The sequence below is a fragment of the Lissotriton helveticus genome, chromosome 2_1 (genome assembly GCF_964261635.1).
Source record: "Lissotriton helveticus chromosome 2_1, aLisHel1.1, whole genome shotgun sequence".
Taxonomy (NCBI): domain Eukaryota; kingdom Metazoa; phylum Chordata; class Amphibia; order Caudata; family Salamandridae; genus Lissotriton; species Lissotriton helveticus.
In genome coordinates this window covers 573,099,423-573,113,977 of record NC_136059.1, presented here as the reverse complement: position 1 = coordinate 573,113,977, position 14,555 = coordinate 573,099,423, and the positions used below count along the sequence as shown (strand labels likewise).

The 14,555-nt window shown below is 40.4% G+C and overlaps 1 protein-coding gene across 3 annotated transcripts in view; it reads left to right on the top strand.

The window, feature by feature from the left end:
* HEXB (hexosaminidase subunit beta) overlaps positions 1 to 14,555 on the top strand; it is a 353,508-nt gene that overhangs the window by 209,110 nt on the left and 129,843 nt on the right. For all 3 annotated transcript variants that reach the window (XM_078675259.1, XM_078675257.1, XM_078675258.1), the window contains exon 10: positions 4,900 to 4,972. In XM_078675259.1, the coding sequence (XP_078531385.1) occupies positions 4,900 to 4,972 (73 nt within the window). The remainder of the gene's footprint in view (positions 1 to 4,899; positions 4,973 to 14,555) is intronic.

Sequence of the window (14,555 nt, the reverse complement as noted above, 5' to 3'; positions counted from 1 at the left end):
ATAATTTCCAGGATGCAAAAGAGAAACAGAGTATGAGAAGTATGAGGCGCAGGCCTCTGATCCATATGTTTTTCTGATCTCCGGGTGCTGGTGAATACGTACTGCATTAGGAACGTGTTAGTTTGGATAGATGCTCTGGGATGAGTTTGTACACATCCTGTATGCTTTACATTTGGGGGTCAACATGCAGACTAAGATAGAGGACTTTGAACTTTTCTTAACTCTGCAACAGACTGTGGTGGACAATGTGTTGGCTAGGTGGGGCATGCCTATAAAAATCTATCTCTTCGCGGCAAGGAAAAACACCAAATGTTCAGATTTTGATTCCAGTTTTCTAGTTAGGATCACTGGGGTATGTATGAATCCTGTAGTCCTAAAATTTGGGCTCTTGAACCTTTCCACAGGAAGAGCTGACCAATTCTCAGGCAAGATGCATCTGTGATGCTGTAACGATAAATGTAAGGTTTTGTACCTGATTACTCCCAAAAGAGTACACTCAGTTTTTTGTGAGCTACTTCAGCTGTTGCCCTTTCAGTTGCTCTTTTCAAAAGTCGAATTTCAAAATGTCACATACATACACTTAGGCACGTTTTCCGGCATCCTGATATTCCACCTATCATTAAGAACTTTTGAAATTATTACTCCAGCATGGAGGGGTGAGCACAGAGTCATATTTGCCTGTCTTCTGATTAAGGCTTCCTGCTGTCCATAAAGGGGAGGCTAGTCCTTGTTCTCACGGACAACACCACTACCATGTGGTACTGCAACAAGAAGGTGGAATGGGGTTTTGAGCCCTGTATCAGGAGGCCTTGCATTTTCGGGGCGGGTGGAGCTCCAGGGTGTTTTCTTGATTACAAACAGCCTAGCAGGGTCCCTGAATACTCAGCAGACATACTGAGCAGGGTGTTTCTAGCAGGTCACAAGTGGTATGCATTTTGAGGAGGAGCAGGGTGTCTTCTAACAGTGGGGAGAACCCGATTAGATCTTCTTGTCATTGTCCAGAACATACAGTGTTTAAAGTTTTGTGTTTTGAAGTTTCTGGCTGGAATGTAACAAGACATTCCTACGCGCCTTCCTGGCCTTGCCTCTCCTGCTATGAGGCCTGGAAAAAAGTCAAAAATGACCAGGCCCAAGTCATCCTAATATCTACAGACTGGGCCAGGAGCATGTTGTACCCGGAATCTCCGATCATGAACATCTGTCCATGATCAGACTGCCACTTCGTGAGGACCTTCTGTCTCAGCAATGGGGAAAAATCCTTGAACTGAATCTATGCAATCTACACCTACATAATTAGAGATTGAGTGGCACGGTTTGCATTTGATTTGCTGCATGAAGTTTTTGATCTATGCCACCAGGGGCTCTTCCACAAAATCCATTTATGCCAGGCGCTTGGCCAAATTGGTGGCCTGTTGTGGTCCATGCTCAAGTTAGACCTCTTACAGTAAAGCTGTTGGATGTCCACTTGTTGGTTTTGTCTTTGGCCTAGCAAGACCTTACAGTGTATGCTATCACTGATTATTTATTGGCCCTTTTGGCCTTTCTTTATTTGTTAGACAAACCGTCCTTGCTTAAGTTACCAGTTGTGATGAGTTTTTCTTTAAAGGTTTGACACACATGTTCCCTCCCAAACCCTTTGTGATGCTATAGTGGGACCATAGCTTGGTCTTGAATGCTTCTTATGTATACACCTCCTAGTCCATGCAAAGCTGCCCTTGCATCTGTTAACTTTAAAGATAGTCTTTCTCATTGCAATTACGTCTGCTTGTCACATCTGTAAACTCCCAGTACTTTCATTGCAATCACCCTATACCACCTATTCATCAGCAAACTTGGTGCTGAGGACTGAGGCAGCCTTTCTACTAAAAGTTGTAGCTGCCTTCGACGTTGAGCATCCATCACACTGCCAACATGTTTTGCTCAACCTCAGCCCTCCAAAGAATAGAATAGGCTCCATCGGCTAGCCTCCAGGAGAACTTTAAGCATTTGCACTGATTGTGCTAAGGACCATATAGTGGACGATTATCTTTTTTTTGGGGGGGTTCTCTGAAGTGAACAAAAAGGTGTTGCAGAAGAGGACCTTGTTGAGGTGGATACTCCTCTGCAATTAAGATCTGGCACGTGCTGGCCAAGAATAAGCCCCTGGTAGTCTCCGACAGACCATTCCAACAGGGCTAAGTCTGTTACCACTGTGTAGGCATGAGTAGGGCCTGTCCTTGACAACTGCCAGGCTATGAAGTGAGTATCAGTGCATACGTTCAAAAGCACTCCTGCCTTGACAGCCAAGTTCAGTGGGAGGGGCATTTTACCTGTTCGGCCCCACAAGACTTTTTGGTTTGAGCCCATGCCACAGACCCGCCAGCTGAGGATGTACTGCTCTGTCATCTATTCTAAGGTGCAGAATCTGCAGTTAGGAGTATCCATCAGAAGAACTAATTACTTATCTTCAGAAATGCTCTTTCTGGTGGATACTGTTATCGCACACTCTTCATTTCCCCCTACCTCGCTGTTCTGTATATGGCCTCCTTTTTAATATCCAAAAATGTTCAAAGTTAGTACCCAGCACCCCGTTACCAACAATAGTTTGTGCATTGCGTCTGAGGCCACGCAAAGGGTAAAAGAGAAGAAATGAATGTCAAATCTGAGGGGTGAACTTTATATGCACAATGCCACCTAGCAGCAAGCACTGCTATGAAACGTTTCCAGATCCGGTTTGTGCCAGGGAAGATTCAAGGTGAAGTGTCTGTTAGATAAACTATCCGCCAGAAAGAGTGTTACCGAAGGTAAGGAACTTGTTCACCTGTCTTCATTAGTATGCCATATGAGGTTCCTAGGTAGTAACCAGCTGCAGTTTGGAGTTTCTGAAGGAGGGTGAAGGGAGAATTTGTTTTTGAGTAGACTAGAACCTATTGTTGTCCCAGAAGCCATCTGATTTCTGTTTATCAGTTTATCACTGAAGTGGAAGTTCAGTTCCCTTGTTATTTTCCATGTAGGAGATCAGGCGTAGTTGATAACAGTACTTTAGTTCTTGTTTTTTCAGGAGAGTAAGTCATAAACGTAAATGCTGAACGATTTGGTAATCCTACTTTTTTGTAAGTCACATATTTAGATGAGTTACAGGCAGAATCCTACAAAACAAGAATGCAGGTCAGGCAGTTGAATTTGTAAGAGTTGCAGTCTAAGCGCAGAGAAAGTGGCTCGAGGAAATATTCAGTGCAAACAATCAGTCATCATAAAAGTGCCTGTGAGACTCCAGGGCTGAAATTAATGGTTTACAACGACTACAGTCTACGAACGTCTGTAGATCCCTGGCTTATATTTTTTAGACTTTTTAAACATTTTGGACTTTAACCTCCAAAATTGCCCAGCAGCAGCAACAGTTGGTAGATGTGTCTTTACGCGAGCGATATCTTGTAGAGGTAGGTAAAACGAAACCTTCAAACTCAAGGTTCTAGTTAGGTCAGTAGTATAATTCAGAAAAAGCAAATACAAATAGGTAAAAAACAGCTGATTACTGAAAGAAAGTTATATTAAATATGATGTCATTAACTTAGTCATCATCCACATAATTAGCGAAATCAAATCTAATATCTAGTATTATCCTGAATTATGTAATCATTGATGTCATCAACGATTCAGTTTGAATGAATTGGTTATCATTGATGTCATATGTGAGTCACGAGCAATGTAGAGCCTCTCATAAGCATTGCATGAGGTCATAAGCAGTACATCTCTTGGGCATTAGTTGTGGTTAGTTTACCTTACCGCAGATGGTAAATTGCAGAGATTTTTTTTTTACGGTTTTGTATCCCGAACTCTGGGCCCGATTCACAGAACTAACTTGAGACAAAATCCTAAACTTACTACCATTTTGGTATTCACAGAGGGCATTTACTCATCAATGAGAAAGTGCCTTCTATGAATACCAAAATGAGTAAGTGCCTTCTGTGAATACCAAAATGGTAGTAAGTATAGGATTTTGTCTTAAGTTAGTTCTATGAATCGGGCCCTCTGTTCTTTAACTGTGTGTTTTAAGTGATGTTCTGAGGTATGTTTTCCACCTATGTTAGCTAATCATAACTTTGCCATAACCTTGGTTTTCCTAATGATATGTACACACGTAGAGCCACTGGAATTATGCAATTCTGCACCAGTGTTTTCTGCAGAATTATAGATTTAGCGCTCTTGCCACATAATGTATCCTTTTCTTAATATTTTTCTGATTTTAACAGAAGAAAGTCACGTTTCAGTTACTGGTTGCTGTATTTGTGTTAAACTGCTACTAAAGAAGTGAAATAATTATCCTTTCTATAACGTGTAAAAATGTCAAAATCGTGAGCAATATTCCCATAAATTGTGCCACAATATGCTGCATAATTTGCCTTTTGTTGCTATGTCATTTAGTCATTGCTGTCACATAAGGTGGTCTTCCCTGCCGCATATTTGCGGTGACGTTGTTATTTAGCAATAATACACGAGTCCACGCTTGGATTATCTCCAGTACTACCATTAGTAAGCTATTCAGAGAAAAACTGCTAAATGACTCCCGAAGAGAGAGAACCACAACAGTGGTTTGTTGTAGAACAAGAGCAATTGTATGAGCTCCAGAAGTCCTCATCTGACATAATCAGCCATGTTCCTCAGTTACAGGTAACACTTTTTATAATATTTCAGATCAAATCATTCACGGATTTCAACCTTCGGCTTTTATTATGGTGTTTCATGTATTGCATCATAAAGTGATACCAAGGAGAAGGGCTTTCCTTGACATGAAATAAGATCACAGAGGAACAAATTATCACATGTTGACATTTTGTTTTTTAAGGGTCATGTCTACTAAAATATTTTATATATTTTAGTTCTATCGAAGTTCACTTTTTTCTTTTGTCTTTCTCTTAGAATCTTGGATATTGTTTCTTCTGTAAAGAAAGGGTACATGATCTGGCAAGAGGTTTTTGACAATGGAGTCAAGGTAGGATCATTTAGTTTTATTCTTACTAATTGCTATTTTTATCTTCTATTGGCATATTAATATATTATACTTTGCCAGGCCCGTCTGTCTTTATCTGCACTGTTCTTGGCTGTATTATCACTAACTTTAATTGCATATAATTTTCTTTTCGGGTTTAACTTGCACCCTTGCTGCTTCCTTCTTTTTACTGCCCTGCACCTTTTGAACTAAGTTCCATCTTTAAGGTTTTTTTTATTCAAATAATCTAAACATTATTATGGGAAACTGGTATTATTTTCATAATGAACAGGGGTGTTCTATCTTTTGAACAATACCCTCATTTCCACAAAATCTGACTTAACATATAAAATCATTTAAACTTTAGTTGAACTAAGGGTATTCGGGAAAGGAATTATCTAGTGGCATAGATAATGAAAGGGTAATACCTGAACAAACTGCTATCAAAATTGCATAAAACAGTTGAGTATACAGTTGAAGAAAAATAGTGTAGGCGATTTGTTGCCAAAACTCACATTTATTTTAGGTACTCGACTGTTGCATCTATTTTGGATTTTATGAAAAGGCCCTGTAACAATACACCTTCCCTAAAAGATACTTTGCTTTGAATTTCCTGGAAATACGTCCATGCATACAATTAAAAAAAGCCCTGCTGCTTTTTAGTTTTTACCTTTTATTTAGAAGTTCTAATTGATTCAGCCATAGCTATTTGTGCCATCATCACTTGGATTATTGGTGCAATTAACTTATTAAATCTAGGAATCATGCTCCTGAAAACAGAGTAGCAAAATGATTCATTCCACTGTTGTATGAACGTTAATATCGTAGTCGTCAGTTAGGAGTTAACCGGTAATTTAATACGTTCCACAATTAATGGGTCTTTGCAGACCACTTTAAAGATTTTGAGAATTGATAGGGTCGGTATAAAATGAGTTTTGTATGTTTTTTAGGATCCTCATCAAATTCTGATGTAAATTTACTAATTTCGAATCCTTATCTCATGCTGTAATTTGTTAATTTCGCCCCATTTTTTTCACAACATGAATAAAACCATGTAATATATTGTTTCGCAATTTGCAGATCACTTTGTTTCCTTTGCAAACTGGGCCATTAACTTCAAAGCAAATACTTTTTATGACCTATATTATTGGTCCAATTGCTTTATTGGAGCGGTTTAACTTCATTCTGCCTTTATCCATACTACCAAGAGCAAAATTGACCTTTCCCCGCAAGAAAAGGCTGTTATTCATCATGTCTTTTATAAATGTGTATTTCAAATAATCTTTATAAAACGTAAACCAGTCATTAAATATATGTAAGTACATGTATTAAACATTCTCAAGGCTATTGAATATTATGCAAAAGGTTAACAGGCTATTTACATATGACATATTATTTATCCATTGTCAGTCCCTATACTTCTAAAATGCATGTGTTGACATGTACAGGAAACCGTTTCAACAGTACTTTTTCTAAATTGCAGTTTACATATAAATATTTTTTGTTAACTGTTTCTTTAGTGAAGTATAGGGCATAAAGGGAAATCTACTGCTTTAGACTTGGATGTGGTTCCGAGCACTGGTTATGCTTTCCAGAGAAAGCTCTTGATTTTTAAATGATAAAGTGCTTATGCTCTTAAAACTAGTATAAAATCATAGAAGTAATAGCAGTTTTTCAGTTGTATGTCTTTCAGTACTCTGGCACACATTTATCTGAACTGGTTTTAAAGAACCCTGTAAGGTGTCAAGAAATATACATATCGGCATACAGATTTTATTTTGCTTGTTGTCCGTAAACAACTGTTCTCATAATTCTCTTTCAGTTACTAGAACAGTAGCATTATCAACAAAAAAATAATTTCACTTCTGTGTACTGTCAGACTAGAAATGTGTTCTGTTAAAACTATGGAAGTGCACTGAAAGTGAGCCACAATATTTCTGGTTGGCATGTACCGGAGCCCCATTTTCCTATCTAAGCAATACCTATAATTTGTTTTATAGCTAATGTCGAGATACTATGTAACAGGTCAATCTGAAATATTTGTAGCACTTTAACTCTTTACAAGCTTATTCCGCTTACACTTAAAGAGGGAGATTTATTTTGTTTTTATAAAAGGTACTTTATTTTGTTTGTACTGACTTTTCACTTCTAGAGAATTAGCTTCAGCATTCCAGTCAGTTATTTATCAAGGTGCTCCTATTATTTTTAGATCTTCCTAAAAGTACCAAAAAGTTACGTGTATCTTGCGTTCACCATTTTAAGAAAATCAGATGTTAAAGCTTTTGAGACTGATATGTTTAATGAGTATCAGAGTTGGAATAAAAGACACTGCTATATTTAAAATTTGAATTTTTAATTCTTTTCATTGGTTTTTAATAGGTAGCAGAGTGAATTACTTTAACAGTAGCAAAAACATATTTTCTATTGTGTGCACCTTGGGACGTATTATTTGCATTGCGTGTATAAGGAAATTAAAATGTAGAAAGATGTACACTGACCCTCAATGGCCTGCAGGTTCTCTTGAGCTTACAGGAGGAACCCCAGGCATGATAAATTGGTTCCTCAATCTGAGAACAGCAGTCCATGCCTCTGAGACATTCCTCCCTTAGTTATGCCAGATTCGACTGCCAATATTTAGCAATGTCCCTCTTGCCAGGAAGAGCCCCCATTCTTAGCAGAACCATTCAGTCATAGAGCCTCCCAGGTCTTCCATGAATCTTGAGCAAAAGGTCAGTGGGTTTTTTCAACTCATGGTAGTTGTCTGGACAATGTCATGCCTAAGTTCTTCTTGTAAGCTCAAGAGAAACTTCAACATATGTGGAAGACTTTTCCAGGTTCAGCATGGCACCTAGTGCGTTCAGGCATGATAGCGCAGCCCATCTTCCAAAGGAGCTCAATGCTATAATAGATTATCTATAAATAATTTGGATTAGGCGCATTCTGGTAGAGGTGATAATCTCTTGGGGACCTATCTGAGCATCCCTCCAGTCCTCTTTCTCTAGTGAGCTCAGATCACCCTCCCATTGCGATTGCAGCACTAGGAAAAAATCTGTGGTATTGGAGTTTTATTTAGAGTTCCATTGCGCAGTAACACATATACAAAAGTGCTTATGATATTCAATTTTTTGGTTGACACACATCATCCAAAATACATGACTAATCAATACAGTTTACTCCATATGCAAAAAGAGGTTATTACTTAAAACGAGATTCCAAAAGCACATTTCCCAATAAGAACTACAGATAACAAATTTAAATAGTGACCACTTTGTATTTGATCTTGATTATCTACTGGCTAACTTCCTGTAGACTTCCAGCGCATCTTAAACTTTCCATACAAGCCTGATCGTAAGGCATACCCTTTCTCAAATTCTCAGACTATGCAATTTGGACTGCCAGCAGTAAAATGTAGGTATATTCTCGCTTCACCAATTCTGAAGTATTAGTGATCAAGCCAATAGGCCCATCATATATAGACCTCCCGCTTGTGTAGTACTAACAATTATGTTTGGGGAACACCCAAGGATTGCAATGTGTCGATCGATAGTTATTCTAGGACCTAGCTTATATCTACAATAACTCTCAATTTCTTCCCAGAATTGTTTAATCTTTGGACAATCCCAGACAATGTGAGTTCATGTACCCCCCTCTTCTGCAGGACACAGAAAGCATTTATTGGAGTTTGATATATAATATATACACTCCAATATACAATTCGCCAATGACTGTTCATACTTGTTTCTTGCCTCTTGATTTAGACCATGCTCTCACCCCTGCTTAATCAGTGTGCAGTCTGTGATTCTGTCTTGGCCGGAGACTCTCCCTCTAACCCAGTGTCAGCAAACGTTCGCCAACATGCTTTCTGCTGCTGAAGTAGCCACACAATATTCTTCCCTTCCTGCCTGCTCACACTAGGCAGATTGTTGTTCAGACAACAATCTTGAACAGGCTTTATTACTGCAATGGCCCCTTTTGGATCTTCCTCTAGTGCCCTTCACTGACTTCAGATCATCCAAAAGTCCACTGCTCGCCTGTCGTTGTAGTTACCTAAAAAAGGTGCCTCTGACTGATGCACTTAGTAAATTGCACACAAAATGAGTGGTCTTTAAAGCCAAGTGCATTACTTTTCACACCGTCCTTCAGCTTGGCCCGAACTATCTTCAAAAACATGTTCCAGCATTACAAGCCTTCACATCTGCTTTGCCTTTCCGGGTTGTTTGTGCTGGAGTCCGAGTTCTCTGTGATGGCAGCAAAGCCGTCCCTGCTGTTCGATCTCGAATCTTGTGCTAAGCTGTTACCCTTTTGGAAAGCATTCAAAACCTGGCTATTATTTAAGTAAGATTTTCACTCATTGCCATGTGCTCAATTCCCTCAGTGGCAAGACCCCTCTCAGGTAACAGTGTGCTCTATGAATAGCAGTATATTACAGTAATTAAAATTCCTACCCTCCAGATTTCCTCTTAATCACTATTTTGGTATTTAGTTCACTACATTTAGAAAAGGCCTTTGCATCTGCTTGATCTACTTCCAGTGTGTTTCATAATTGCAGTTATCTATTCTTCCTGTAGTATCTTGAATGACTTCATGTGACCCCCCTTCCAACACATCTTCGTTTTTAATTTTCTATACAGACATAAGTCTTAAATCGCCATCAACCTCGCTGAGTGTAGTAGAAATGTAACCTGCCATAATGGTTTCTCTTGTGTAAGTCTGCCAGCAGCCTGGTCCTGGTGGAGGGTTTTGTACTTGCATCAAGGCACCAATTTAGCTAAAGTAGGGTGGGGGGGGGGATAATCTTTGTACTCCGAGCAAGTCATTTCCAATGATAAGTGGGGACACTCCGAAATAAAGGCTTGGTCACATAATTTGTTTACCAGCTGGTAGCTGCTTGTTTCTCCAACAGTTCATGTTTAATTAAAAGGCATCCTTGTAGACAAACGATTTTCATAAGTGATTTCCTGCACCATTGTGGATATCGTAAGAAAAGAAGCTTTTCAACTGTATACAAGTGCCCAAGGTGTTTGATGTCCTTTTCCTATAGGAAACCTAGCACCAGTGCTTCGCATCCATTTCAAACTGCACTTGACTGCATCGCTGGAGTGAAGAGCAGACAGGACAATGTTGATTTCGGTTTTGGGCCTGTGAATGGCTCTGTGATAGTTTGATACAAGAATTGAGGGTCTAAATACATTTTGCACAGTAACCGCTTGACAAAATGCCACTTAATAGAGTTGAAGGCCTTTTTGAAATCTACTAGTATCAGTACGCTGTGGCCAGGAAATTCAAGTGCATTTACTAGTGTCATCTGTATAACTCTGATACACTCTGATGTACCGGCCTAATATGAAGCTCTTTTTGTCCGAACACAAAGCTCTTTTTGTCTGTGTGTGTTCAATTAAAGTTATAACTAGTAAATTTGCAAGTACCTAGCTTGGTGAGGGAGATCGGGTGATACAATATGCATGGATAGGTGGGCCGGTTTTAGTATGACCAAGATTGTGGATATATCCTCTTCTTTGGATAGTGCTCCAGCTTCTCTGGCTTGGTTAATCATGGTCAGGAGGTGGGGAGTTAAGTGAAGTAAATCCTAAAGAATTGCAGACGCTATCCATGCAGAACAGTGAGTTCTTCTAGATTGTATGCCAGCCAGTGCCTCTGACTCCATCTGTAGTCAGCAGGAGTTGAAGCACTGTGCAGTCCTTATAGTTTATTCTTGATTGGTTTTGTCTTACCTTCTCGTTCTGATCTTAGACTCAGAGTTGCATTATACAATTGAGTAAGTGGTTCACCATCCCCAAGTCAAGATCGTTCTGAAGGTCTAAATTCTTCTGTAAAGCCAGACTGTGTGGTTGTGGAACAGCTTACATAATAATGTGTGTGATTGTTGATCATAGGTAAGCAGATGATAGCATAAAGGATTCATGGCTAGCCTTTTATCGACCATTTTGGGATTCTTCTTTGCACCATGTAACGTTGGTGATTCCAGTCTGCACAGGAGCTTTTAAGAGTGGTAAACATCCTTCACAATGCGGTCAAAACACCGCTGTGCCATTACGACGCGTCTTTTATAATGCTGGAGGGCGCTCTAGACTAAGGAATAGTATTTAATATTCCAACACTTTCCCTATTGTACGTAGGCTGGAGTTGGAATAGTAAATCTTACTATTCCTAAGTCCAGCACCCTACAGCGCAAGTCGTAGTAACGACTTGTGTTGTAAAAGATGCGTTGTGATGTACGCGATCATTTTGATCACGTTGTAACATCATACATCCTTAAGAGTTTGTAGAATACACAGTAGTTATAATTCAGGGATGGATTTTTAATCTTGTGTTTCTGGATGAACTATCCATATCTATATGCACCCATTTGAGACCTTCCTTTTTTAGGTCGAGACCACGTATCTGGTTTTGAGTAAATAAATAAATAAATAAGGCTCTTCGCGTTACAGCAAGCCGATAGCCAGGGCCTTTGTTTTCTTATCAGATGATTTGCACTCCACCTTTTTGATTGCATTTCAAATAATCTTACCACCTCTTCTTGGTTCCACGTTTTAAAGTGTTGTACCAATTGCCCCTCATTTTCATTGTGTGCAGATCTGCATTTACTCTGTCAACAACCATATATTCTATAAATCGACAATTCTTTGCAAGTTTGCTAGTCCCTAAATAAGTTGAGGTGACCTGGAAGTAATATCGCAGGGACAGCAATGAATACAAAACCCAATGTTCCATAATTGTTTCTGACTTAGTGTATCACTGTTTTTTAGGTGTGGCTTGACAGTGCAGCTATTTACAAGGCTGTTGTTACTAATTCTTTAAAATATAGAGTGGGCTTTGACTCCGCTTACCGGCAGTTCTCTCTTCCACCACATTATTGGCTGGTTGGTGTATCATTCCGCCTCCTATGAAGTGTTTACATTACAGTGCCCAAGGGACTATTTTGCATCTCAAAAGTAAACTGAACCACAATACGTTAAATTCTTTACAATAAGTGCATTATTTACAGAAAGTAGCCTTTTTTAGGTAGAGCCTAGGCAGCGCATGCGCTGCTTGGCAAGGATTGCTGCATTCAAGTATGGATTTGAAGCCCCACCCACTCTCCGCCCATATTTTTCATTGGCTTGTGTCATTCTCATTTCTAAATTCAGGCTTCTGATTAGTTAATAGGCTTCGTAGGCTTAGTACCACCTTATCGTCATTTGTAACCTCCCATGTGGATTGTCCCTTTTACTTCTGTTGTTACATTCTACATTCTACGTCTTATTTAGTCTCTATGCACTATTTGCTTTCCTGCAAAATTCATCGCGCCATGTGTGTTTTCATTTTCCAACCAGCCCGGGCAATGACTTCCGCTTCTTCGAAATTTACAAGAGTTTGAGCTATTGGCATTGTAAAAGACAATGCTTTTTAGGTCTCTCAGACCTGCGATGCAGTGCTCTGCGAGGCTTCTTGTAATCAACCTGATTTCAGAAGTGGAGTCTAGGCTCCGCCCCTTCTTTCCATTGGCTTGCGTCATCGTTGATGCTAAAGACTAGCTTTGGATTGTGAGTGAGGCTTTTTAGTCCCTCCATTTTCCTGCCTGTCTACTTATGGCCCCACCCACCCAGACTGGATCTTTTACTTTCGGCATTATACTCCTCCTTCATTTAGTCAGTAAGCAGCACTATGTTGTGCTTACTGTGGGATCCTTCAGACACGGGCACTGGTTCGCAGCAGCGCGCCCCGGAGGCCATGTTGTTTCGTGGACTTAGGAAAGTCTACATTGTTTTTTGCAAACTCCCACCCACCCTCTTTTATAGTAAGGCCTGCATTCCTTCCTGCTCAGTCTGTGATGGAGTGGGGGACTCCGGTTACTTCACACGTAAGGCTCCTCCCCTCACCGAAGTCTTGGCTCTGAGCTCCGCTGGGCCTCACACATGCCGGCTTCTCTCCGTCCTAGCGCCATGGTCCCCGTAGCACCCCGGCTGCTGCTGCTCCTCGCCCTGTGCCTGGGGGGCTGCCCGCCCTGATACTCATGGTCCCCGCCGGAGGCAGGGCCCTTCCCAGAGTCTGCCCCTTAGAGCCCCACCGTGCTGGTCTCACTTCTGGCCCGGAACGCTGCGCACAGCCTGCCCTACCAGCTGTGGGCGCTGGAGCACCTGGACTACCCCAAGGGGCGCATGACTATATAGTGAGAGGGATGACGGGGGCGGAGGGATTCGGGGTATGCCAATGGGCGCCTACGTGAGAGCTGCAGAGGAAATGGTAGCCGGTATCTTGTCTTGAACGGGGCACTTGCTGTGTGTTCGAGCTGCATAGATAGGTGGGGAGAGATTCTGGCGATAAGGTGGAGAGGTGTGTGTACGGAAAAGTGCAGATCGGCTTCAGTGTGTAATAGGGAATAACACCAGGTGCACACTCAAAATAAAAAAACGATTTTCCACTGCGAACATAACCGCACAGCTCACTGTATCTCCTAGAAGCCAGCAGTGTGTGCTACGTGTGGACATTTGAGGATTAGCACGTCAGTACTTAGACGTCCTCACCAGACATTAAGACAGTCTTGTGTAAAGAAAGGAACTTGTTCAAATGCATAGATATATTGAAAGTGGACGCACAAGAACAAAGTGTCATAAATTGACTAGTCGTAACTTCCGGTACTTATAGCGATCAGAAGTGACACTTGGAGCATGACGCGCTATACAAACACGTTGTTATCCTACAAACGGAAAACATGGGCCGAGAGGGAAGCTCTTCCAGTTTGTAAGAAAAATATGGGGGTGCCAATACAATATTCTGTTATGAATTTCATCTGGCAACCAGGAGTCAAAAAGCAAAATGATACTCATGATGTTAAATTGTTAGGGATGATGAATTCAAAAGCAGCAAGTATTACATTTTGATGTTTTTACTGCCCTGTTTTGCAACTTGCACTTATATTGTGGGTTCGTTTGCGAAATGCAATAGGCTAATTGAGATGAAAATATTTTTAGGCGCTGCCCACACGCGATTTGTCACGATGCATGTATACAGAAACCTAAAGACATATTGCATTTGTTTAATGATCCCCCGGTGCCCTTTTCCGAAACGGTGCAGCGTTCTAGTCTTTACTGGCTCTCCTGCTTCGTATTTGCTCTTAACCTCCCTTAACGAGGCCAGAACGCGAGACACTAAGGCGTACAAAACATATATTGAGGAGCAAGTGAGTACAGAAAACATAATAAAGTATGCAGGAATCCGATTGAGGAGTATGTTGATGTAGAAAACAGAGAATAAAGTGGACACATAAGGAAAACAAGCATTTGCAATGCAATAGGTCTCGCATTTTCAACATTTTTACCTATTGGTAGTGTAAATGACAATGCCTTTTATCATTGCAGGTTTTTCAAACACATAAATGAAACGCTTTGTTATTTACAATGCCAATAGCTCAAAATCTCGCAAATGCGAGACCTATTGCATTGCAAATGCTTGTTATTTATGTTAATTATCAAAACCGATAAATTAAAGGCATTTTCATTTACAATGCAAATAGCTTAAACTCTCGCAAATGTGAGACCTATTGCATTGCAAATGCTTGTTTTCACTACAACAGACCTTTTCAGAA